This window comes from Amblyomma americanum, chromosome 1 (genome assembly GCF_052857255.1).
Source record: "Amblyomma americanum isolate KBUSLIRL-KWMA chromosome 1, ASM5285725v1, whole genome shotgun sequence".
Lineage (NCBI taxonomy): Eukaryota > Metazoa > Arthropoda > Arachnida > Ixodida > Ixodidae > Amblyomma > Amblyomma americanum.
This window is the reverse complement of record NC_135497.1, coordinates 207,425,677-207,453,226: the sequence shown is the minus strand read 5'-3', so window position 1 is coordinate 207,453,226 and position 27,550 is coordinate 207,425,677. Positions and strand designations below refer to the sequence as shown.

Here is a 27,550-nt window from a genome sequence, read left to right as displayed (position 1 = left end):
AGACCCTAACTTCCGTAAAGCCGCCTCAATAGCAACACTTCTGGTATCACTATGCTGCAGAAAGCACCTCTTTACCTGAAAACAACCTATATATATTTTATTAATTGGTGATGGGCTTCCTTGAAAGTACACTTCAAATACCCAGTATATGAACACACATGTGGAAGGCTTGCTGCATAAAACATACAAATGGTAAAGTTCAACGTGAGGGCATCATTACCAAGTACACAATGCAACCGTTGAGGAGCTTCTCATCTCCAGCTATGCCTGAATGAGGTTACGCTGGAGTCTCCTTAAAATGACATCACAATTTTGATAGTGCGAATAACGCTTGTGTGTACTTTTATAACTTTTTCGAGAGCATTTGCATATTTTTCGTATATTGTAATAAATTGACGTAGTGGTGGGAAATGTTTAATTAGGACTTTTAACGGCTGCGCTTCCAGGAAATTTTTTTGCAAGGTTAAGAAAATGCTGTGTGCTGTGCGATGTCAACAAACGTTAAATATCCTTCTCTTCAGCATTTCTCTCTCCCTACTCTACTGCTTCGTCCACTGCGCGGCTGAGGTGTCCTAAAAAAAGAGGGACAATTAAGGCCCGATAAAATGCCGACTTTGCATGATCAGGCTTCGAAAAATATACAATATTGGATGTCGCAAATACATTCCGAATACCGCACTTTAACATCGTTTGTGTGTGTGCGTGTGCTCCCCAAGAAAAACTGCCTTATAATAGGCAGCCACAGAAGTCCTTGACCTCGCCAGAAGTATGACATTTTATCATTTGAGTCGTCCGCCTTCTATTGATATTGATACCTGTCGCTCCGTGACCAAAACAACTTACAGAACTTTACAGAACTGGTGCAGCGAATGCAGGCGAATCGGACGGACCTAGGGGTGGATTTATGCGACTTTTGCCGGAGGGATTGCCACAAAACGCGAAAAATGATTAAATTTTGTGCGCAAAGTATTTTTTGTTTCTTTTTTTGTTGTTGATCGCAGCGCCCCTACAGCGAGTTTCCCACCGCTGAGCGGCTGCTTCGCTTCCCTTGTTTTGGCATGTTTTGGCGCGTACCGGCACACACGTGTTGTGCGGCTTGGCGCGGTGTTGTACGTACAGTACCTCTACACTTGCTCGCTGATTGTAATCGTAGTAGCTCATAAGCCTTAGAATGGTGTCGTCAGGAGTCATCAAGTGCACTACTCGGCAGCTCAACCTTGATGTTACACTTACTTCCGGACAAGCTTTCAGGCAAGTTGCTTCGGGAATGTGCGTGCTAACAGTTTTTTTTTCAGGGTCGTGGCGATCATGAAGCTGCATGCGACGTGAATGCGAGACTCGAAGCACTAATGAACTGGCGCGTTTCTTAAACTGCCGCGACATTTGCCGAGACTTTTCGGTGCTTGCTCAGGTGGTTAAATGTGTTGCTGTTAGAATGCCTCTATAAAACCAAAAGACTAGTCAAACCAAAATGTGAACCCGGTACTTACGTCTTGCACATTGGCAGGGTGGCGACGAGGCAAAATGAAGCGCTGGAGATGCGCTCATTGGGGGGCTTTAGATGCGCTTTGCGGAAAAAAAAACTCCAGGAGGAGGTCTTCCCGTGGTTCTTTGGAATGTAGTAGAAAACTCTCACGAAAAGCATCGAGGGCTGGGCATTATTACTGCAGACGTTAAGGTTTGTCCATTCGGTGCCGGACACCGAGGGCATATTAATCTGCATATGTTCGTGTACTGTGTCGAGCTGCAGTGGTATGCACTTGTGCTAACCTGCGCTGACGGTAAGTCTCGGTGTCGTTGCTTGGTTATGAGAAGAAAAACTGGTGAACTGATTTCGTGCTGCGAACTTTTGCAAAAGTAATATTAATTGTGTAGTAAACTGCCCGAAGTAGATTGATTTTGGCCTTAGCAGCCCACACGAGGATCACAACACAGGATAAATCGAGGCATCCATCAATGATGGTAGATACGTTCATTCCCCTTAACAATCCATGCAACAACCCCTACTCCTAAAACCTGTACCGAATTCCTGGCGTCACAGCGTATCACGGCCTGCATTGGAACGCTCTTCAGGCATTATAAATCGCCACCTTATGATAGCTTTTCTTTCAACATGAGGAATCGAAATAAATGCACTTTGTGAGGTCGAGCTGGCGAATGGCCAATACATTTAAAAGGAGGAAGTTATCTTCATGGTAGTGTGGGCTGATAAGTTGTTACAGTGCAACAGACATCTCTGCAGCTATGTTCATGGCCACATCTTTTTGATTTTCCAAAAGGCTACCAACAGGAAAGCGATGGTGTCTTTCAGCACTCACTGGCTTGTGGTTATTCAAAATAACTGTGGCCTTGTGACCACTTATTTCAGACAAAAGTTGCCACAATTTGTTTTCTATATTGCAGCGGTGGCCTAGTGGTTTGAGCACCCACTATGGAGGTGTGGGCTTTGGTCCCCAGTGCCTCAGAGTACCCAGCGGTGATAGTGTGTTCAAGCTTTCCCCTGGCCTAGTGCTTGGCTTATCTTGGGTGAAATGCTGGGAAATGGGTCTTTGACCACACCTTGTGAAAACTAATACCTTGTGTCATGGCGCTCTTTGGCCAAAGCTGCCCTTGTGTTATAAAAATTCATCATCATCATAATTTGTTTTCTAATGTTCCTTGGCGTCTTGGCCTTTACTGGTTGTGTTTCTCAAGGGAATACCGAAACAGATAATGACCTTTTGTTTCCAGATAATGCTGGTGCATCCAAGTTCTCTGATCATTCGCAAAGTTTGTTACGTGCCAAGAGGCTGCATCTCACAGCTTCATATTTTCCGAGTCTGCTTTTCAGTCTTTGTCAAACTGTGCGACACCCTGCAACATACAATTTTTCCAGATGAAGATCGTCATGAAGAATTATTGCAACACTTGGAAAATTAATCATATGGGCCACCCATTGTCATTATAAATGCCAAGCAGGGCCCTCCCGGACAAACTTTTTTTCACAGCAGCTGTGTTTTTGTCAGTTGCCAGTAATGCTCGTTATCTTGCAAGGAGGTATGGCAGCGCTCATGTTCACTGAAACTATGACAGACAGTTGCATGCATAGGTGTGCATAGTCTTCTCCATAAGGGGAGGCTAATGTTCATGGAAGGGCCTGTTCACGCCTCCTGGGTGGCAGAGAACAATGGGGGGCAAATTTTGCGCCCTCCTCCTGTTGCCACCCCTCTGTGCATGTGTATGGCTGCATGTGATCGTGCACTGTTTCCAAAAGCGCATGACAGTTGTTCAACTAATTTTGGCTCATTGGCGAAGAATCGTCACTTGAAAAATCCGTCTGTCAGGGTCCATGGTGCAGTCCAAACCAGGGTAGCAAGGTCCGTCTTGCCCAAGTCTATGACTTGCACTCGGAGGCGCTGTGCTAGGCAGAAAAGAGATTGGTGGCTCTGTTGCCCAGCACTTGTTTCTTACTTCTAAGTTTTCAAATTCCCACATCTCAAAAACTTCTTAAGCGATGTTTGTATGATCCTGTAATGTTGTGTGGTGAGTCGCATCCTCTGTCTAACAGGCTTTCAGATGAATTGCAGTTTCGGCTAATGTGGGCGTCACAGAGGCATATGCTAGCATTGGCCATGGAGTTCTACTTACAAGACTTATCAGGCTCAGTGTAATGGACTATCTTGTTTTTTTCTGGATCTAGGAAATAGTGATGAGTGGAGGATTCTACTCTGTTTTTGAAGTTGAGACTCGTGATACAAACAGGATAAATGTTTGCCCATGAAGATGCAGTCATATTTTTTTGTATTAAATGGCATACTTCAATTCCTTTCAGTGAGCACCACTGGCTTTACATATTTGCATGCTGGCGGGACTGTTTTTTTCTTCTTAGAGCAGAAACCTTGAGTTTGCTGTCAGCTGTGCAGGTTCATTTGGCTTAACTTGGTTTTTTTTCGAGGTTTGCATATTTTAAAACTCTGGTTGCCCTCTTTGTCCTGATCATTTCCGCCAAGTTTGGCAGCCTTGTGGTGTTGCGTTCCTGTACAAATTGATTTTGAAGTTTGCCATTTCCATGGCTTCTATTGAAGCGATTTCTACAGGCAACACTGAGGGCAACTTTGCCCTCATGCTGAGGCTTGTATTAGGTCGCCTCAGGCATTTTGTGAACTGAGTCATAGTTTGCAGTCACTGCTTCAGCCTTTCAATGTGCATACAGGTGTTTTTCCAGTAATGCTTGTGACGTTATTGCTGCATCAAGCAAAGCATCTTCCCTGGCCACGAACAGAGTTTGGCTGTTTTTTGCTGTTAGAAATAGTTCCACTTAATATTTTGAAAGATGCTTTTTTTTTTTTGCTGGAGAGTTAGGCAATCATTAACCCAAATTTAAAAAAAATCCCTGGAGTTGCCCTTTATTTATTTATTTATTTATTTGTACATACTGCAGCCCCCCAGGGGCTATAGAAGTGGGGATATAGAATACATGAAAAGAGTAAACATGTTCATAAATGCAAGCGTGCATACATAAAAAGTACAAACAAAATGCAGTATAATATGAACAAAGCATGGTGTCAGTAACATTCAGTGGCAGCAAAAAAATTGCGGAAATGGAAGTGAACGAATTTCACCACGCAGGGAGTTCCAGCACTCGATGGTACGTGGGAAAAAGCTGAATTTGTACACGTCAGTCCGTACGTAAAGTGGAGGAATGTTTAAACTAGCCTTGTGGCATTTCTTTTTTCTAGGCTTGTGTGATTAGTATTTTTTCGAAAGTCAATCAAATACGAATAGTGTAGCTAAAAACCAAATTGAGTACGAATTGAATAGTGTAAAAACTGAATAGAATACAAATAGAATATTATCTCGATTATTCACTACTTGTGTGGATATTCTTGCAAAACGAATATTCATGGGAAACTACGAAGCATTATCGGTGGTGCTGTAACTTCTGGAGTTAAAGGGCAACACCGGGGGTTTTTTTGAACATTTTGAGTTGATAATCACGTATCATTCTTTAGAGTCCCCACTGTCCGGTACAAAAAACCATTTTTCAAATTACTGAGTAGAAATATTTGATAACAGCATAAACCTGGAAACCGAAATGGAAACTAGGTTTCGGCCAAACTATGACGTCGCGACATGCCAGCCAGCCTATGTTGCCACAGATACTGTCCCAAAACTTATTGTGTGTGTGCTTTGACTGGCTAAACTGGTGTCTCCAAGTGGCAGCTTGTCATTATTTATCTGAAGGGACCAAAAACAAGCGCGAAATTTTGTCCGTCAGCAAACACAGCAAATATCAACGAGCGTGCCAACCTGTGACGTCACACATGCAAGGTTGCCCATAGAAATTGCCCCAATTGAGGCCACAAAATGGGAAATTACAAAATTTATTTGCAATGCAAAAAGATATCGTCCGGCTGCGAAATTTTGCGGAAATGACCAGGAAACTGTGGAGAACTTATCCTGAAAGTTTCAGTAAAATTTGTGGAGTTGCAAAAAATGCCAGAGCTTCCCTTTAAAGCAGCACAAATTCAGTATATTAGCTATGTGACCGTCATGCAACGGAGAGCGGGAAGTTACCTTTTGCTGCTGACGACAACAGCAAACAAACTAGCATGACATATCAGTTGATGAGAAGGACGAGAGTTATAAGCCATGGCCTCCGATATTGGGCATGAAGGCGGGGTTTACTGAACCCTGCTGCATTGCCCAGTCTTGGAGGTCATATATTTGAACACCATGAACGACGCCACATGAATGTACTGCGTTGTGGCACACCGATATAGAGGCGAGCCGCGACAGCAATCTGTGCGTCATCAGCGGGAACCCTGCTTTCAAAACAGCCATTGAAGAAAACTGCAGCATGTCCGAATCGAAATATGTGTGTATTACTTGAAACTTTCCAAAAACTTGAGATTGTGTTCAGTTTGTTTCTAATAATTTTGAAGATGCACTGTTTGATTCATCCAGCCAACCAAATAGGAACATATTTGATTTGAGGTTCAAAAATTTTAAGATATTCGCACACCCCTACTTTTTTCCACAACATCAGTGTACACTCCTGCCTTGTTTTTGGTTTAGTGCAAAAGGACTACTTCACTATACTCTAGTTCATACATAGCAGGCAACACTGTCAAAGCTAGCACGCCTGTTCGCGCAGGCTAAAAGCTCGCATCCAAAAAAGTATTTCGCCTTACAACCAAAGTGAACACAAGCATACTTCGTTGTGCAATCTCCTGGACTTCGTTTGACCTCTTACCACATTTTTGTCAAATTCATCTAGACTTCGAGAGGTAAGGATGACTTTGATGGTCTGATACATGGCTGCTAGGGCAAATTGCCCTTACTCCATCCGCACTTAAAAAGTAGTTTATACTCAGTGAAAATTATAGCCGGAGGGTCCAACTACTTAGGACCTCACAGCTTTGACCGTAATTTTCAGTGCTGCCAAACACTCACTGAGGCTTCGAGAAGGGTAAATGATATGTCGTGGGGTAATATGGTTTTGCAGACACACTATTTACACAGCCTCTGCAGCATTGCCTGCTATGTATGAAATGGAGTATAGCGAAGCTGAAAAACATATGGTATATGTGAAGTCTCAACCTTTGACGGGGCACCAGCGGTAGAAGCCTTGCACAGTTGCTCCATCAGTGCATGGAACCTATGCTGTGGCATGACCTTTTTATGGAACCTAATATTTTATAAATGGTGCACATGTGCAAACAAAAGTTTGTATTCTTGCATTGAGGCATGGCTCTTCAGACATACATGTGCTATTTTTGCAAAGGTGCAGTAACAGGAGCCAAATAATGGTTTCATCATTCTGTAATTTCTTGAAGGTATTCCTGACTTCTGTCTCTCAACTTTTTTTTGCAGATGGAAGAAGAATGATCAGTCTGAATGGATGAGCACTTTTGCAGGCAGGGTATGGTGCTTAAGGCAGGATGATGATGGAAACCTTCACTACCGTGTGCTGAACATTCCTAACAATGGCTTGCCGTGTCCCAATTTCGGCAGCTCTCAAACAGAATGTCGCAGCAGAAAGCGTAGATGTTTGGAGGTTGTACCACCTTCAACAGAAGAAAATGAAGAGCTTTTGAGAGACTACTTTCAGCTGGGAGTTGACCTGGAAGGCCTGTACACTGAGTGGTGTCTAGTTGATAAAACATTTAGAGCCACTGCTCGCTATCTACCTGGCATAAGGGTTCTGAGGCAGGAGCCCCTAGAAGCACTGATGGCCTTCATATGCTCATCCAACAATAACATCACACGGTCAGTGCTGCTTTTTTCTGCTTGTCATGCCATTGTCAGTGTCCCTGTATTTTTCAAGTATGACCGTTTATTTTTCTCTGTTGCTCAAATGCAAAGTTTGCAGAAACCCAGTGAGTTGTTTGGCCTTGCATTTTGAAAAACTTTTTCAGGAACTCTTCTCCGGGGAAAAATAACATTTTTGGTGTCCATTTCACAGTAGTTCCTGTCAGAACATATGATTTGGTGATGTGACCAACCCACACATTTTTTCTTTATTCTTTGCAGCATTAGTTCCATGGTGGAGAAGTTGTGCACCATGTATGGAACTAAAATTTTTGAGGGCAAGGAAGGGTCTTTCTATGCCTTCCCCACGGTAAGTAAGCCATTGAAATTTTTGAAATATTCAACTGCAATAGAATCTCTATTATACGAATCTCACTCGGCTGCAGAAAAATTCCTATAATCCAATACGAACGAAACCTGTATGCAGAGGCATGGAAAATGAATTCACGCAGATCTGTTCACAGCTGACAGGATTTATTTATGGCCGCATGGCCACAGCTTACTACTTGCACTGTGCACAGCATGACTGGCGGTGGCGGAGCTGGTGACGCGCTTGGCGATGTGCAGGCTATGCGCCGCCGCTCACTGCGTACCGCAAGGCTAGCAATCGCAACATCGGCGGTGTTGGGGCAGCGCTTAGTGCTCGAGTGTGCAATTGCTGCTCACAAGTTCGTATCATTTGTAGTGGCGCGGGAAAGTGCTCAGAACATCTGATACTCTGCACATTGTACGCAATGCACTCCAGTAGGGGAATTTTACAAGTTCGTATCATTCTGAAATTTGTATTAACCATGTTCAAATCCTTGAGATTCTGCTGCGTAATGATGTCTATGTATATACTTCTATAGCTGAAAGAACAGTTAAGATAACTTGAAGACAGCTTCTGCTTCAACTTTCACTTCAAGCTTTGATGTGAAACAGTTGCAGAGTGTACAGATTATGTGTTTACTTCCCAACTGCATCCCATGTTACATCATCTGCTACCGTGTTTTTTTGTAAGGAATTTGACCGAAGTTGTTACCTATTATGTGTCTGTTTTATGGTTAAGGTCACAAGACACTTGATATGGACGATATCCAACCAGATTTAAAAATTCAAAACCATTGGCTCAGCTTGCACATCATTTGGATGTCTGCTAGGGGCACCGTGCTAAGTGTAATAGTCACCACTCTTGTTTTCGTTGCTTTGATCAACAGCAGGGCTGCATTCAGTTAGGTGATGCAGTGGCAGCATAACATTAAAAAATGGCCAGGTGACTTGAGCTCTACATTTATTTTAGCATCATTGCCATCCCTGAGCCAGTGGTACCAAAAGTTCATCTTGTTTCACTCATGGAATCGTCTGTGAAAACACTTCACTTGGAAAGGTACTTACCGTGTATGTCTAAGCTGTAGCAAACCTTGTTGAAAATTTGCCATTATTAATGCGATGCTCGCACTAGATCCATGGTACTGTCAGCACCATAGTTAGACACGTGTATGAACAATGGGGGCCTTTCTAGCAAATGGAAAAATGAGGTGCAAGCCATGCCTTGTGTTATAGAAATATTCAGATTTTCTGGACAATCCTTGTATGCTTAAAACAATTTTTAAGGGTACAGTTAGAAGTTTTGGCTCAGGTGTGTTGGCTTAATGTGTAGTTCATGTGATTTGTTAAGCCAGTGTGGCCTATCCAAGCTAAGCAGATGACTTCTATCACAACAAACACCACCCAGGAAAGTTATCATTATACCAGTGCAAAAGTCCACCAGCCATATTAGAGTGCAGGCAATAGTACGTGAAGACACTTTGAAGGCGCTTCCTCGTGAAAGAATGCATTCAAAAGCAGAAAGCTCAGTGAGCGTGGTATAGAGCTACTTGTTTCTGGAAACAAATACACCATGTGAAATTTCATGTTCCTTTGGCAGGTCTTGGAGACTGCTTACTCCACTACAGTTTGTAGGTTTCTTTGAAAGCTTTCCTGCTCACAAAGCTGCACAGTACGAATCCCGCAAACAATGTCTCCAAATTTGTTTGTTACGGTTGAGAAGTAGCTAAGGTGCCTTTGCAATATGCTTCTTGTATTGTGAAGAATGAGGCTGTTTGATACTTCAACAGGTTTCGCAGATGGACCAAGAGAGTGTGGAGGTCAAGCTGAGGGAAGCTGGCTTTGGATACAGAGCAAAGTATGTGCATGGCGCGGCCAAGGTACTTACCTCCCGTGGCCCTCTGTGGCTCCAGTCACTCAGAGGTGCCCCTTACACAGAAGCACATCAGCAGCTTATGGAGCTTCCTGGTGTTGGGGCCAAGGTAATGCTTCCATCATGATTGTTTGACTTTGGATCACCTCAGATTGTTGGCTGTCGAGGTTATTAAGTCATTACTAGGCTGGTGTCAGGTCCTGCACCCCGGCTTTACTGATTGTTAATGCAAGGGCAAAGTATGACAAAAAATGACAAAAATATAGTCGATTATCCAACCTGGTGCACTGCAGGTCTTCCTAAATGTTGAATCAAACTCATAGCAATATTCTGAGCCGTGTGTATGCACTGGAGGTTTGAGCTGTAGTTTTAGTTACAAGTCGTAAAGTATCGGCACATTCACGGACTTTGTGTCAGGTCATGACTAGAGTTGCAGTATTTCAGGTCAGTCCACATTCATAATGCGAAATGAACACAAGTAGTTGGAACAAGTATTTAAGAACTGCCACAGGGTTTTGTGTGACATATTTACAGAACTTGTCAAAACTGCTTGATGCTTATGGGCTTAGAGGTGTTTTTATAGAAATATGATTGTATCGTTAATAGCGATCCTAGACAGTTGTTACACGTGGCATATATTTAACATTTATGTTACTTTGGTAATGGGGTGTCTGAAGAGTGCATCCTTGGGCCTTTGCTCTTTAATATTTTATTACTTTACAAATGTTGATATGATTAAGGAATTTTTTGCTTGTGCACATGAGTGTGGATGTGGTTTGTGTGCAAATAATTAAAGGTGTCATCCATGCAGATGTTACATCAAGTAAATGAAGCTCCAGTCCACGATTGTTATTACTACTAAAACCAAGCCTTAAAAAGCATGTTGGTGGTGACCAGAGGGTGGGCATTCAGACATTTTTTAAAAAACTTGTCAGGTGTCAAGAATAGGCATTTAATGATGCATTTGAAGCAAGCAGGAGGCTAAAAATAGTGCTGTACATCTTCCACAATGCGGACAACAGTGTTGTGCGCTTTGTACAAAATGCAGTTGTATTGTGGGTTTCTCACGTGCTTGGGTAATGTTTAGTGCCTCCCTGAAATAAAACTGGAGCATTTCAGCAAATTCTATTTTTTTCAGTCACCCTGCATGTACTTCTCTTGCCAGTGAAGAACTTTTTTTTTTTCTTGAATGTAGATGCTTTTGCAACAGGAAATGAGGGGCACCAAAAGAGGAAACTGCACTAAGTACTTGTGCTCACTCACAATTGGCACTCATTATTGCAATGATTTCAGAACATTTTGTGTGCGTGTGTAACATACAAGATGGTTCACATAACTTGAACCAAGGATGAAAAAAAAGTGGCGGACAGGAGTGGGGTTAAACCAACGACATATTGTTTCCCGTCATGTGGTGCTCTTCAGAGTATATTTGAATTCTGAATAATTAGTTAATTAGGCAAGATTAATTATGCAGAAATTTAAATATTCACTTTGGGGTCGCACGTGTTTCGTTAAGGTGTAGAGGGGTGTTAAGAAAGAACCGATCTAGTTTTTCTGTAGCAACATGCCTCTCACATGGCTGGCCCTTTTTTCTGGCATTTAAAGAAAACCCACGAACATAAAATAAAGTGAGTGCGCCCATGCGCTACCATATTCCAGCGCTCCCAAACATGTTTTGAACAAACGAAACGTGCTCGCTGATCGTGGCCAAGTGAGCGGCCGCCACTCAGTTCGACGGGCTGCTTTCCCTTCCGTCTTCTGTTTTGTCTGTGCGATGTCTTAGTAAAAGCCTCATCTGAATTCGCTGTCGGTGGCCTGCCTGCCACTTATCGCAGATCACGCTGCACACTTTGCACGTTCAGAAAGAATGTGTTGACACAGTTTCAAGATTGTGCTGTGAGCGGCGTCGGTTGCTCATTTCAAAACGGTGAGAACGCAGGCTTTGTTCATTCAGAATGTGCTTGGCAGCGCTACAATACCATAGCGCAAGAGCGCAATCATGTTCTCTTTTTTTTTAAATATTTTGCAGGCTTTCTTTAAATATGCTGGAAAAAAGGACCACATAGAAGATATGCTGCTACAAAAAATTGGATAGGTTGTTTCGTAACCTCCTCTACAACTTAATGAAATGCATGTGACCCTAAAGTGAATAATAAAAATTTTGCATAATTGATCTGAACTAATCGAGCAAAATTTTAAAAAAATTTTCTGAGGAGTGGCACGCGACAGGAACAAATAACAAATATGTTGTTGGTTTCACCGGTTATGGTGCGCCACTTCTTTTTAATCCTTGGTTCAAGTTACGTGAAACACCGTGTATAGAATATTGCAGGCTTGTACCACTTAATATCATTCAAGTCTGAACTGGTACTGAGAGCAAGGAAAAAACTGAGCCATGATTCGTAACATGAGGGTTATGACACTAATACATTTAAAGCTCGTTACTCTACTCCAACCTCTATTAATTCGAAAGTCCGGATAATTCAAACTGCCAGCGCGATCCTGGCCAGTGCCCATGTAGTAAGTCTATGGCATCGGACCCTACGGCCCTCGCACCGGTTAGTTCGAACAGGCTCCAGGAGGGAGGCCGCATCCAGGTATGGCCAGCACAGTAAGAGGAGGTCGAAATAGGCCTAGTCAAAACATTAGTTTCATGCTGCAGAGTTGCTTGCGCACCGCCGATGTGTGCGTGAGAGTAGACGTAACGAGGAACTGATGTCCAACCTTCAAGAACTTCGACCACGTAGTTTCGGTTTCGCTTTTGTGAGCTTCGCGTCAGTCCGTGGCGGCTCGATTAACCAGCATCAGCCAAAACCTAACCCAGCTGAGCACCTGTAGCGGCACTGGTATCACCAGCGGCGTTGATGATGAAGATAAAGTTGGGAGCGCGACCTGGCTCGCGCAGTACAGAACACATTCGGCAACCGGCCTGGCCAGCAACATCGACAGCCCGCTCCGCCAGCTCACCAGCCGCGGCTACTGGACCTCCAATAAATGTGGATCACCTTCCACACACCTTTTGGCACGTCGCTGGCGTTTCCTCTTCCCCCCCCTTACTTTTATTTTTGCAACTTTGGTACCAGTGAGCACTTTCCTTAGTTTCTGTCTGCTTGGTTCCGTTCTTCGAGTGCGCCAGAACTACATGCTTGTCCCATGCCGCTCACTGTTAGTGTGGTGAAGCCACCTAACACGCAACAGTGCCGTTTGTGATGGGTGTGATGCAGTAGTGGTGGAGCTCGACCGCGTCACACAGCGAATAGATTATGGGCAGTTCTGCTTCTATGCTCCTCGCAGTGTGCTCTCAATAAAGAATGATGGAAACGTGACAAACAGTCACTGCCGCGCTGATTCTCATCTCAAAATCAGGTAACCATTGCCCAGTTTTTACCAAATAAAAGTACCGTGATGCAAGCAGTTCTTGAGCTTCTTCAGGGTCATTAAATTATTAGAACTTTCGGATAATTCGAACATTTTTTCCGGCCCCTTGAAGTTTGAATTAATGAGCTGTAATAGTTTTACTGCTATACTTTTTGTAGCTCTTTTGCTGGCCAATATTTCCTCACAATGTGCAAATGGAGTGTAGCCAATATTCTAGGTGTTTTTTTTTTCCTTGTCCCACACATTGTGTAAGAACGACGGCACATGAAATTTGACTTGCATACTGCTAAATACGAGGGAGTGGTCTTATACTAACGAAGGAGGTATGTTACTTGTAATTTCAGAGATTTTATTATCTGTGCAGTGAAGTGTGAACTAGTATGGAGTGAACTTGAGTGAAACTGTTAATTAAATGTAGCACGACTGGTTGTCAGTTGATCATGTGTCATTATTGTGTGCCAGGTAGCTGACTGCGTGTGTCTGATGGCGTTGGACAAATCTGAGGCAGTACCAGTGGATGTACATGTTTGGCGCATGGCCACTCAGCACTACCTGCCCCACCTCAGATCATTGAAGAATCTTTCAGCAGTTGCCTATAAAGAGATAGGTAAGCAGTTGTTTAACCCTTTCAGACGGCATTTTTTGTTTCCATCGGCATGAAACATTTTCCCATCTAAATAGTACCTATATTCAGACCTTAAGAGAGACAGTGCATTTTCCAGCGCTAAATACTAGTGATTAATTTTAATTTTTACAGGGATGTGCCATATTCTGCACAAGTATCAGAATTTATGAAAATAGCAACATCGATATACCGTAACTTTCTAAGTAAACACCTGAAGGATCGCGAAAATAACTAATTTCTAACGTGCACATTACGCTTGAAATTTGGCAAAAAAACCGACGTTACTTCTAGTGGAAAAATATGTGTGCACAAAAATGGCGGACAATATTCTACCTCGCTCACTGTTTCGCGAAATGTGATGTACTGTGTTTGCTATACGGCATAAGAGCTAGCTTATTTGCTAGATGAAGGATGCAAAATTCACATGAAACTAATTAGTCAATGTCAGGTGCATTACACTCGGAAAAAGCTGGGTCATTCCACGCCAAACGTCCCAGACGTTGCGCTCGACCACCTCCAATTTGTTCAAAAAAATTTATGTAAACTTAGCCTAACGTGCGTATTCAAAGCCTGAAATATTTTTTCCGAAAAAAAATTATTTGTGAGGTGAGGGTGGTTCATATATTTATAAAAGGCAAGAAACAAGGCACTGCTCAATAAATAATAAAAAATCAAATTTTTAGAAGACAGTTCACAATTTTTTCATTGATATTTGCACAGATTCTGGCTTTCGATATAATTCAGAGCGTGCATATTTATGCGGCATAAATATTTTTTTTTAAATCGAAGAAAAGTATGAAGATGTACCAATTTTGTCGTTTTTTGTTTTAAATATCAACTTGCTTCCGGAAATTCAGCAAAACCCGTTTTGTTTCTATGTCTAGTAGCTATAACAAATGTTACAGGTGAGGAAACTGCGTGCATTGAAGTAAAAAAAAAATACTAAAGTTGCAAAAGGTGCATTTTGAGTCAGAAGCACTCGTTAATTTCACAGTGAAGTGTTCCAAGTAAAAATACAAACAATGGCTGGTTACGTAGAACAGTTTATTGCCTTTGATTTCTGAAATTTTATCAAGGTAATTTTTGTTTAAAGTGAGAAAAGAATTTTTGAAGTTAAAGCTCTCACGCCCAAGTTACGTCGTCTCTTAACGCTTCTTCACCAAGAACACGGCACCTGGCATGGCATGACACTTACGGCCACATAACTTCAGTTTGCAGTCATTCGCTCTCATGCATTTTCAGGGCTGGAGCTAAAGAAGATATCACGTGACATTCGGCGGATGGTATGCAATAAATGAGATCGTTGTCGCTTTCGAAGTTCGAACAGACCCGCTTTGGTGCGGGTCTGTTCGAAGGGTATTCAAGGGTAAACAAGGGTATTCAGCGTGCTGTCTCGCATGGACCACGAGGAGGGATGACCAGTTGACATGGCAGGCGTATCACAAGTGCTTTATTTATATGCGGATAAAATGGCGGAGAGCGTGCACCACGGAGCGCAGGTGAAGGTGCGAAGTGCACACCGCTGCGGCAAGCAACGCGAGGCGCGCTGGCGGTGAACACAGGCTGCTTGCGCATAGTTGCGTCGCTCGCATGAAGGTGCTTCTCCTGCATAGTGGCTCGTCTACAGTCATCGCTGGAGTAATAATGCAGGAACTGCACTGATTAAATCAAATAAAACCAAGACATCACATCGGAAACAACCGGGCATGAGCGTCTGACGTCCACAAGGGTCGGGTACCATGTGGTGCTGCTGCGTCACGGATTGTTTCAACACCGAATCATTCTGGTCACTTCTAGATCAGCGTCGCACAAGCTCTTATGCTGGTGCTTACATCTGTAATGACGCTGACAAGAATGACTGACTGCGACAGAACAACTAGCTCACTTCGGCATGTGCCGCCCCGGCAGCGCTAGGAAAATCTTTTCCCACGAATACCTGCTCGACTACTCAAACTTCCCATGCGTGCCTGCAGTGCAAACCTCACTTAAGAACAAGAACTCTACATTTCGTGTGGCCACAGAGTTGGCAGTGTCGTGCTTTGCAGTGAAGAGGCGTTAAGAGAAGACGCAACTTGCGGCACGAGAGCTCAGCTTCAAAAATTCTTTTCTTGCTTTGAACAAAAATTACCTCGATAAAAATTCCAAAAATGAAAGACAATAAGCTGTTCTACGTTACCCTCTATTATTTGCATTTTTACTTGGACCACCTCAGGGTGAAGTTAACGAGTGTTTTTAGCTCAAAACGCACTTTCTGCAAATTTAGTATTTTTTTTAGTTCGGTGTACGCAGTGTCCTCATCTGTAACATTTGTTATAGTTACTAGATATAAAGAGAAACAACACGGGTATTTCCAAATTTCTGAGAGCAAGTTGATATTTAAAGCAAAAACAAAAAAATGGCACATTTTCATACTTTTCTTCGAATATTTTAAAATATTTATGCTGTATAAAGCTGCATGCTCTGAATTATATAGAAAGCCACAATCTGCAAATGTCAATGAAAAAATTGTGGAGTGCTTTCTAAAAATTTGAATTTTTTTATTAATTATTGAGCAGTGCCTGGTTACTCGTATTTTCTAAATATACGAACTGCCCTCACCTCACAAATAATTTTTTTCGGCAAAAATATTTCAGGCTTTGATTACGCACGTTAGGCTAAGTTTCCATTAATATTTTTGAAGAAATTGGAGATGGTCGAGCACAACGACTGAGGCGTTTGGCGTGGAATGACCCAGCTGCGAGTTCGCTGTGTGCACTATTGTGTACATACCGTGTCGAAGGATTAATGTTGAAGAAAACAAATAACTTTGTTCAGGTTGCTTGTTATGCTGCCAGCAAATGCTATGTTTACAGAAAACAGTGGCAAACAATGCAGCCTTAAAAATGTTTTCTGGGGACATTAGAATTTTTGTTACCAAATCACAGAAAAACTTTTACCTGCAGTGTAGTACGGCGTAACTGCTGATGACTACCGAGGTTCTTTTTTTAATACTGTGCTCGTTTGCGTACTTTTGCAAGTTTTTATTGCAGTTTTGCAGAATTCTATCATCACCCTTGTGTACATGTGTTTACTCAGTTCTTAGATGTGGTACATTTCTTCAAGGTACAGAACACAAATAGCAAAACAACTAGCAAACAACAAAAGGCGGTTTCCTAACGTATGCAAAATTTTGCACAAAACTGGAAAATACCATTCTTTAGTTTCTTGGCCGCAATAGTAGTAGTTAGACTTGTGGGCACAGTAGAGTTAAGAGGGGTGCCTGATCTTGAAAAAAATTTACTAACATAGTCACAGTTGAGAAATCTTCAGGGAACATGTATTTTTGTGTGCCGAATCTAAATGTCATTTAATTTCATGTAAAATTATTCATTGAGCACTTAGGTAATTGTTATGCAATTATTTTGTGAAGAGCTTTCAAGGAAATTTGCTGGAGGAAACTTGCTGAAATGTATATTCATACGTGCCACTGTGGAAGAAGAAGAAAAAGCGCCTGCAGAAAGTCGATCCCCAGAATCAAGTCTCTGGAACACTCGGAGAGCACGACAAATTCACCAACGCACGTGAAACCACAAATTCCAACCCTAGCCGTGCACTTGCCAACAGGGGAAATTAAGTGGCCACCAGCGGTGCGCATGGGGGTCCCCGTCCACGGTGTCAGGACCTTTTTAAGGTCTTCAGCAAAGGCACGGCTCGTAACGGAATAATCAGCACCAGTATCGAGCAGCGCAGTGACCTCAGTGCCATCAATTGTCACCTCAAATCGGATACAGCGTATCGGGTACTGTTGCTGCCTCTCTCTGTTTAGGTATCGTCGGCTCGATGGTTCTGCGATGCAGGATCTAGACACATCTCGACGTCAGCGGCCTTGCCTGCAGAGGTCGCTGGTGTTAGTTTTCCCGACGAGGACTGGGCGAGCGACGGCCAGTGGAACTACTCTGGCCGCTGCCGCTGGGCGCACGATAGTGGAGAGGCAAAGGCGAACGGGACTCGCGCCTTCCAGAGTAAACACAGTTCTGGCGTGCCCATTTATGCTCCGCAATCTCAGGCGGTCGTTCACTGTTCTGAGGACAAGGTGCGTCAGGACAGAAACCGCGAAGACCCACTTGGCGGTACGGACAGGCTCGGTAGAGATGACCGGGCTCCCCACAGTGGTAGCGCAGAGGCCTACGGTCCGGTGTACGCCACAAATCTGACTTCCGAGGACGTGGCTGAGCTGTAGCAGGGGCAGTTGCATAATATGGGGTGGTGCTACTGACAATAGACGTCGAGGGAACAACGGAGCCAGGTGCGGTTACGTGAAATATGCCAATGCTGCTCATGGCAGGTGTCAGAGTAGCGGGACCGTAGCCAGCCGAGCGACGTACAACAGATGCATATGTGGGTCGGGCATCGAACTGGGGCGGCGCTTCGGGAACTCCTACGAGGCGCCTGCGCAACCTGCCACACCTCGTCCCTGACGACTTCTGTCAGCGTTGCCAGGGGCCCAGATGCAACCTGGAGCAGACGGAACCGTGGAGTTCCTCCCGGACAACTGACCGAATCAGTTCGCGCAATGTGTCTGTACTGCCGCCTAGGCACGACGAAAAGGTTTCGGGCACAATGCTGTTGATGTCCCGATTGTACTGGTGGGCACGTTGTTGGAGCATCGTCTCCATGGTGGTCGCCTCGGTGAGAAATTCCCCCAGGCGCAACCTGGGGCAGACGGAACCATGGAGTTCCTCCCGGACAACTGACCGAGTCAGTTTGCGCAATGTGTCTGTACTGCCGCCTAGGCACGACGAAAAGGTTTCGGGCACAATGCTGTTGATGTCCCGATTGTACTGGCGGGCCCGTTGTTGGAGCGTCGTCTCCATGGTGGTCGCCTCTGTGAGAAATTCCGCTACAGTGCGGGGTGGGCTGCGTACGAGGCCTGCGAAGAGCTCCTGCTTAACCCCTCGCATCAGATGGCGAAGCTTCTCCTCAGTCATGTTGGGATCGGCACGCTTGAATAGATGGGCCATGTCCTCGACGTACATGCGCACACTTTCATTCGTGCGCTGGTTTCGGGAGTGCAGAGCAGCTTCAGCCTTCTCCCGGCGGTCGGCGTTTGGGAATGTAGCCAGGAGATTCTGACAAAACGTCTCCCAGGTGGGAAGGGTAGTCTCGTGGTTTTCAAACCACGTCCGGGCAGATTCTTCCAGAGCAAAATATATGTTGTGGAGCTTGCGCTCGTCGCTCCAGCTGTTGTAGTGGGCGACCCGCTCGAAGGTCTCCAGCCAATCCTCAGCGTCTTCGAAAACGTCACCGTGAAGGGTTTTCTTGATATAAGGGAATGCAAATAAGGTAAAACTGTCTTCATGCCTATCACAGATCTTTAGTTATAGGTTTTTGAAGTTGTCGCTTCAGAAATGCGAAGAAAAATGTATATTCCTGTTTCTGAAGTGGCAGCTTCAGTACCCTATCACTCAAGTTCTATGATAGGCAGGATGATAATTTTACCCTTATTGTATTATTTGGTGTCAAGAGAACCCAATGGCATACATTTCAGCAAGTTTCCTGCAGCAAATTTCTTTCAAAGCTCTTTGCAAAATACTTGCATAAAAATTACACGTGCTCAAGGAAGTGTTTTATATGAAATTTCATGACATATTTAGAATCGGCACGCAAAAAAGATGTTCCCTGAAGATTTCATTGTGACTACATTAATAAAATTTTGTTTTCAAGACTAGGCTCCCCTTAAGTGAATGCAGTACTTCATGATTAGAAGTGCCACCAGTGGATCTTTTAAACGAAACTTTCTTGCCTGTTTTAGGCGACCACTTCAGGGAACGTTTTGGCTGCTATGCTGGTTGGGCACAATCTGTAAGTGTTGAACAGTACTATTTTTGTGTGCCTGTCTCTGCATTCTCTACAACCATAACCTATAACACAGGTGCTCTTTACCTCTGATCTGAGAAGACACAGCAAGGCCAATTCCCACCGATGTGGAGATTGAGGGGAAGAGCGGAAGATTGCCAATTCATGATTAAAAATGTTGTGCAAAGCCCACATTGGTTTTTACATCATTTATGCCAAGATGTTTGCGTGGATAAGTATAGTTCTACCATCACTAAAAATTTGAGCGTGTGATGTATACTACACTACAGAAAAGTAAAGAAGATGTGAACTATGTGATAATTCTGCACAGTGTAGCTAGTTCGAAACTTTTGTTTTTGTTCTTGTGGTTCAGCCAGTTAAGTGGTATACCATTTCTCTTTTAACTACAACACCTTGCTTTCGAGCATGGTAACAAAACTGCCTTCTTTCCCATTCTCGTGTTAATTACAAAGTTGTAATGCTTCGTTTTCAAACTATTGACAGGCACAGAAGACAGGTTTGGAGCCAGATGCAGAAAATAAACATTTTATTCTATTGAAGCATGTCAAGAAGCTGTGACAGTTACTTCAAACAGCAAACGAAGAATGCATTTTTTTTTTCGTGATTACACAATGAAACCCTTGCAAGCTGGTTAAAACTTCAATGGTTTTAAAAAGACAGTGTTACCCAAGCCAGAAGGCCCACTGGTTTGAACACATAAGGAGTTGCACAAATTGAATGCAAATTTTCAGTGCTTCAATAACAACCATCACTCCACCACAGAATAAAACAGGAACTGTTCCTGCAATGTCCAGAGGTATCAACCACTAACACTGAGCTAGACTAGATAAACTGCAGGCCTGATGAGACTGTTTTGCACTGGGACAGGCAATTTGCACAAACCATTGAACTCTTTTGACCTGTGTAAAAAAAAAAGCTACACTGATGGCATTTAATAAACCTTGCTTTGGCAAAGGATAAATAATTGTTCCCACATTTTTGGTAAACGCACCAAAATCCATTCAAGTTGCTAGTCTGCACTTGCTGCAAATTGATGCATAGATGTGACCTTGTGCATTTGAATGCAAGCAGCTTAGAGTAAAGTGGCACATGCAGGAACTATGCCAGAAGCATGCCAATGGCATATTAAATCTAGTGCTACTACACCTGGAGTACAGTAGAATAGCCCTACCAGATCGAAGGAGCAAAATATTTGTCTGACATAGAATTTCCAGAGTAGGCTGTAATGTTTGCATGCCTGTCATGATTCACTTGCACCTCTCGGGAATGATCGGTCAGTACTCTTAACAAAGGCCGTGTTTGAGGCTGTGGTTTTAAGATTGCAATATATGGATGAAGAACAAGCTGTATGGGCCTACTGGTGAGCACAATAATACAATACTACCAAGCTGTTTGCCATGCAAAAGTGTGCAATGGTACACACTTCTGCATGCCAAACACACCAGATATCCAGTCAGAAGGCCCAGCTACCAGAGTGGAAAAAAAAATGCATTTATAGTTAACAAATTCTCCAATCATTCAAGTAAGGCAGACAAAGCAAGTCTATGATGTGCACTTGGGTTGGTGGTATTTGCACATTTCAGTCCTTTGTTTTAAGGAATAAGCCTCCTGATGCTCTGTTTTCTTAAGTTTACAGCTAGTAAAACCAAGAATGTTAACAGCATCACTTCTGCTGTCTGAAGTTGTAGGCATATGATGACCATCTGATCACATGTGACTGCCAGTCTTTGACCATTGCTTGCGACATACCAGGAAGATGCCATTCTCTCAGTGTGTGAGCAAATGCATGAAATAACCCAACCATAATGTTTTTCTTTTCACTTTGTCGCAATAAGTGACACACATGGTTACAAACAATTCAGCTGACTTGTGACCCTTCCCATCTGCAAAACCTTATTCTAACCCTTCAGGGGGGAAAAGGATCTTAGATATGAATTTTATTAATGAAGTTACAGTTATGAAATCTTCAGGGAACATGTATTTTTGCATGCTGATTCCAAAATGTAATTTCATTTTATATCCAACAAGTCCTTGTGCAGTATGTTATGTAACTTTTTGCCAAGAGTTTGAAAGAAATTCTGCTGCAGGGAACTTGTTACATTGCATGCCATTGGCTTCTCTTGACATCAAGCTATGCAATAAGGGTAAAATTATCATCCTGCCTGTCGTAGAAGGTGAGTTATAGGATTTTGAAATCATCACGAACAAGTTTTTCCCGTTTGTGAAGAGGCAAATTCAAGACCCTGTAACTCAGCTTCTATGATAGGCAGGATAACAATTTTGCCCTTATTGCATAGCTTGATGTCAAGACAAGCCAATGGCATGTGTTAGCAAGTTTGCTATAGCAAAATTTATTGAAAGCTCTCGGCAGAATCTTGCATAACATTATAAGTGCTCAAGGACTTGTTTTACAAAAAACTGAATCACATATTTGATATCAGCATGTACAAATACGTTCCTGGAAGATCGTTATTGTGACTTCATTAACAAAAATTTTTTTTCTAAGACCAGCTTCCCCTTTTAAGATCTGGCAATGCTGTGCATTACTCTCTAAAACTATTTGGTCGAGTCAATTCGCTTGCTTAATGACTGGAGTAATGTGCCATTCCTGATTAAACACCTGGTTTTGACATATTGCTGTATGGATTCTTAAAAATTGTTCTAGTCCCAAATCTTGGAGATTTTGCACAAGTGAATGTAGCAGTGCTATTCACAATTGCAGGAACATGAGCATAGAATACTAACCTATGCCAATTTTTCTGACCACTGATTTCCTTCAGTATTGTGGAAACTAAGAACACAAGTGCTGTGGGTTTGTTAAGCTTTGAGGCAGTAATTTGAATTCTGCACAAAGGTGAGCATAAGCTTGAAAAGAGCCTCTGCTATTCTTCCTGTACAAGAAACGTGGACACCCCTTGAGGAGAGGCTGCACAGTTATGCAATTGTTGGGTATATGCTGTCTTTTAGTTAAAATGGCTGTAGCTTTGGCTTCAGCAGCATACATGGTCTGGAACATAATTAGCTTTGCCAGGCTTTTCTGTTCTCATTTCTAAATTAATGTCAAGAAATACTTGACTCGCAAATGTTATGTTTTAAACATTGCACCCAAACGTGAAAGGCCCCTGGTGGAGAGATATTTTTGTTCCCGAGAGCACCAATTCTTTTTCATACGCCATACCAAGTTTCATCTGGATATGAGGCAGCTGTGAATGTCAACCACAATGGTAAGCTCCGGCTGTGTAAACCGCACCGTAAATTGCACTGGTTAATCGCTTGTTTTCTGACATGCAATATTTGTATGTACAGGCCAGAAGCACTGCAAGACTGCTCCACATTAAAGGTGTATAGACACCAAATTTTGGTTGCATGTTTTCTTATTTGCAATGATGCACAAGATATTATACTATAAATGGATCACCACACAATATTCACCCACAGCCACTAAATAATTAATAACCAATTTCTTCTCTCACCTGCTTTTGTTTCAACAGCCGAGCAATGGCTACGATGTCATAACATGAGAAAAACAGATATAATCACTGCTTCGTCAGTTTAATTCACTACAACGCTAAAGCCAGCCTGCCTCAAGAAGCCAGAACAAACCGAGTGAAGAAGCAGCGATTATACTATTGCAGTTTTTTTCATGCTTCACATGACCTATAACGGACCTTTAATGTCGTAGCCATCGCTTAGCTATTGAAGCCAAAACCGAAACAGGTGAGAGAAGAAATTTGACAGACCTGTAGGTGAATACTTTCTCGTGATCCATGTATACTAATATCTTGTGCCTCATACAAAAGAAAGCACACAGTGAAAAATTAGGTGTCTATACTCCTTTAAGCAATTATGAATAGGTGGATAGCTGCGGCGAAAAGAGAACTGCAGTCCATCACTGCTGTTCGAACTGTCCAAAAAGTGCAAACGCAGAAGACAATGCAAGACCATGGAGTGACCTTGCAATGATAACTGAGGCAATGTCGCATGAACATGTATGTGCCGTTATCCACTCAGAGTTGTGCATGAGGAAGGCTTCCGTAGGATGGGTGCTGTGAGATCTGATAGCAGACGAAAAGTAACAAAGGTGATTGCTGTTCTGCAAGTGCCCCTGCATCTAATGGGAGGCTCTGTTAAGTTGGTTAGTAACCCAAAGTGAAAGTAAATGCACAATTTAATAAGCGATCCATCATGTCTTATCAACATTGCAGACTTAACTGAAAAAGCTTCCACATTTATTAAACATTCTTGGTTAATTGGTGACCCTATCAATTTGTGTGCTAGCTAGTGCCGGTGATTTTATGGGACAATTTTTCATCGCATACAGTCAGTTATTCGAACTCAAAGAGGACCAACAATTTGAAATTATCCACTGAATTAAGGGGAGCTTTTCTTTAATGCACATGATGTTGATGGAACTGGAGTGTTTGTTGGAACAATTGAAACTTCAAATTAACGAGTGCATTTTACATGCAAGATGACCATATTTTTTATACTTCTGGCAGGTTGATATACTGCTCTGACCATTCAGCCATGTTATATCTCAAAACCTAACATATGACAAAGCTATTATAGCACACAATTGGCTTACATCTGAAAATTTCACATTTTGCAAACCCTGACACATACAAACTATGCAGTTTGGTAAAGAGCTCTTTAAAATTATCGCAAAAAATCGGGCTGCTGCGAAAAAAATGAACAGTGTGGTTCTTGCAAAACTGAATTTTTGAGAGTCAACAATACAAATGGCCAAAAAATTGATTTTTTTATAATTGTTGTGTCCGCTTGTATGCCTAGTTTTTTATGCTGTTCCAAAGTTTCATTGCTGAAATCAACCAGGAAGTACCTTAAAAAAATTTTCGTGAACCTTGGCGGCTGTGCATTGTGGGGAAATGCTTGAACAGTAGACACTTTTCTTTGTTACGGTTTTCCGCCAAGATACTGTGCAGAGCAGATTTGTTAATTACTGTTTTATCTATTTTAAATTTATATCAAATTGTCTTCTCACCCTAGATATGTCAACGAACACTACATTACAAAAATTCAAAACCAAAATTTGTGCTTTGCGAAACAAAAAAATATTCTAAGAATGTCTTGACCTGTAGCACATCAGTAGGAATGCAGTGAATGTTGAACCAGCCTTCACATTTTCTTACCTCTGCAGCCTTTTCACAAGATTAAGAGGAAAGATATACATACCAGAAAACAATTTTCTGGAAATATATAACTGAAATTTTGTGAGAGCAGTCACATTAAAAAAAGTGCACTGAAAGCCGCGTCCCCCTTGATAAATAAATGGTAGTACACAGGTCTGCATCTGGCCTGTGCATAAGCAAAGACAGGAAAGGTTTTTCTTTTTCCCGTTTTCAAACGGTGCCAAAATAACAGCAGATTACAGTCCACTATGTAGTAAGTAGTAGCAACCGACTTTTAAAGCTCGCACGCCTTCCTGAAAACTTCATAGGTAGTGTGTCGGGCTAAATTTCTGCACATCCCCTACAATTTCTTGCTGGATGTTACTACCGATGTGAATCGAGCTAGCAGCAGTGCATTGTGGACTGTTTGTTCTATGTGCACTGCCACCTTGACCACTAGTCTATCAAACCTGAATTCATTCACTGATATTTTGAGTACAAAACATACAAGTTTGAGCTTCAAAAAGATTCTGAAAGATTATTTCACTTTTCAGTCAAGGTTATCTAGTGGCAAAACTGTTTATGGGCAAGACTGGACATGGTCCAAAGCATTAGCTTTGCTGATGGTTTCCCCAAAATTGTCCTCACTTGTACCAAGTGGCTTAGAGTCACTGGTAAAAAATACACTTGTTGCGCTTCAGAGTGTGATTCAGTAATTCAGCTCCCTAGTCAAACATGAAAAGAGAAGGCTAAAATGCAATGAGTTTTCTATGCGTAAATTCTGTGCAAGCAAGCCATATCGTATGCATTGGCAAGACTAATATGAACTCTCCACCAAATTAGTAGGTGCAGAATAAGCCACAAGCATAGTACTTTTGCTTGTATGTTAAATTGAATTACGTGGTAATTTTCATTCTGCCTGCTGAAACTAGATGCCATAGAATATCTTTACCCTAACAGCATAATAGAACCATTTAACTATAGGTTACCTCATGTGACATGAGAAGTATAATGATATAGCTGCTCAGTAGACAACAAACATGCTCTGGTGAAGCATTCAGTGAACCTCCAATCCACTGAAATGCAGTCCTGAAAAAATAATGCACTGCATGGCTTAAAACAGTGTACCATCTGGGGCAGAAGTAACAGACCCCCCCTTCTGGCCTGTGCCACTCTGCGGGAGGGGGGGGGGCGCCACCTGACAAAACACTTCTGGTGTCGAGATCAGCGCTGTGGGCCCGTTTCGACGCCAGAAGTGCTTTGTCAGGTGGTGCCCCTATGCATAGTGGCATGGCTCATAACTTGGAGGGGGGCTGTTACATTTGCCCCCCATGGTACATACAATTTCTCTTGACCGAATAAAAACATGACATTGAGATGAAAACCATAGATTATGAGGGTGAAAGGCATATGAAATAAAACCCAGTAAAGGTAGCATGGTTCTCCATTCTTTAACAAGGTATATGACTGTTGGTGCCATGCACGAGCCTCTTGGATAGTAAAAAAATGCAACATGAACAATGCAAAAGGACAGCAAACATTTCCAAGATGTTAACAGGATGTCTATCCTTTAAGCAGGCACATTTTCAGCACAGTGGCTGCAGCTGCAGTTATGCCTTTTAACTGTTTTACTGCATGCTACAACGAAGTGGTACAACTCTTGCACACAGAAGGCCCAAAGCTCATCATGATCCAATTACTTCGAATGAATTCTATTATGGAGACATGGTGTCATGAAGCTATCTTTACAAGCTAAAAAAAAAATCCCGAAAATAGCAACTTGTGTTTAAACACTGCTTGATCTACAGCAGGCATTCTAGTCTTCCGTCAAAAGGCATTAATCTCTTGTAAGGCAATGCCAATCCTCGCTATGGATGCCACTATGAGAATGCTGCAAGAGGTTTTGCACCACATTCCTTATTTCCTGGAGCTAGCACAATCTGATTTTCATTTTTAAGCTTACAAGAGTGTCCTTAATTATTTGTCAACTCTGATGAGGCCGAGGCTGCAGTGCATGACTGGCTAGGAAGCCAATCTATGCAGCCCTTTTTTTTTTTTAAAATCCAACAACTCGTGTGCAGCTGGCATAGGCACATTGAATAGTGTGGCCATTATGTTAAATTCAAACTAATTTTTAGTAGTGTCTGCAATAAACCGCAATACTGCAACTTTTCTGATTCCTCTTCAGCTGCCTTCTTGCATTAAAAAAAAAGTGTAACTGTGAATAGTTCTGCAGTTTTAAATATATCAAGCAGCATCTTGCAGTGCATTTTCTGCTCTAATCAGTTTCACCTGCTACAGATAGACCTAGCATCATGGCTTATTCCTTTCTTTATTGTCTCTGCACCCATCTGCCATAGCTGTGTCCCTTATGCTTGTCAGTAGCCTAAATCACCTTACACCTGATCACTGTAATATTTTGCAAATAGTATAGCTCATGACACTAGGTTGTGCTTAGTTTGTGAAATCATACAACCACTTCTCTTACCCATTCTCCTGTACTGCAGTGTCAAAAATTGTAATTGGCAGGTGAAATAATGTAAATAGTTATTTTGAAATATTTTTTTTGTGCAATCCATTGGCGTGTTCACATTCATTTCTCTTCCTGAGATTGCATTTTGCAGCCTGTTTTGTTTAATAACATACCTGGCATCTGTACTTGCTTGGCTAGCACAGACCTGGTGCTAAACCACAGTAAAGTACGAAGCTTGTTATCAAAAATTCAAGTCCAGTCAGCCAACACAGAGCCATACGTAATGAAAGTTCGATGCATAAGCTTGGTTAGGTATCGGTGCTGCTGTGGTGATGTCTTTCAACATTGGGACATGCTTCCACTCAAAACTAGAGGTTGTACTTCCAGCCGTTGCATGAATGAGTGCCCAGGTGAGTGCTTAATCTCAAGATTATAAATACAGAAACTGGACCAGATGCATTAAAACCTTTTATGTTCCCCACATTTGGATGTAATCAAATGAATGCTGACCAGTTCAGATTTTTCACCAGTATTAAGTGTGGCATCATGTGCTTCCAAAACTGCAGTGGATTAATGCTTTTGTTCTTAACAGGAATCGATATAGCCACCCTGGTCTG

The 27,550-nt window shown here is 42.4% G+C and overlaps 1 protein-coding gene across 1 annotated transcript; it reads left to right on the top strand.

Annotated features, from left to right (window-relative positions):
* Positions 1–1,043: 1,043 nt before the first annotated feature.
* Positions 1,044–19,502, top strand: Ogg1 (8-oxoguanine DNA glycosylase). Its single transcript, XM_077648344.1, has 7 exons — positions 1,044–1,251; positions 6,856–7,251; positions 7,516–7,603; positions 9,390–9,581; positions 13,313–13,457; positions 19,267–19,316; positions 19,387–19,502. The coding sequence occupies exons 1-7, from the start codon at positions 1,172–1,174 to the stop codon at positions 19,447–19,449; spliced, it is 1,014 nt and encodes a 337-aa protein (XP_077504470.1). The 5' UTR covers positions 1,044–1,171; the 3' UTR covers positions 19,450–19,502.
* The last annotated feature ends 8,048 nt before the right edge of the window (positions 19,503–27,550 follow it).

Coding starts and splice junctions, on each gene's coding strand:
- Ogg1 (XM_077648344.1), top strand. CDS start 1,172: ATGGTGTCGTCAGGAGTCATCAAGTGCACTACTCGGCAGCTCAACCTT. Junction 7,252..7,515: donor TCCAACAATAACATCACACG/GTCAGTGCTGCT, acceptor TATTCTTTGCAG/CATTAGTTCCATGGTGGAGA. Junction 9,582..13,312: donor TTCCTGGTGTTGGGGCCAAG/GTAATGCTTCCA, acceptor ATTGTGTGCCAG/GTAGCTGACTGCGTGTGTCT.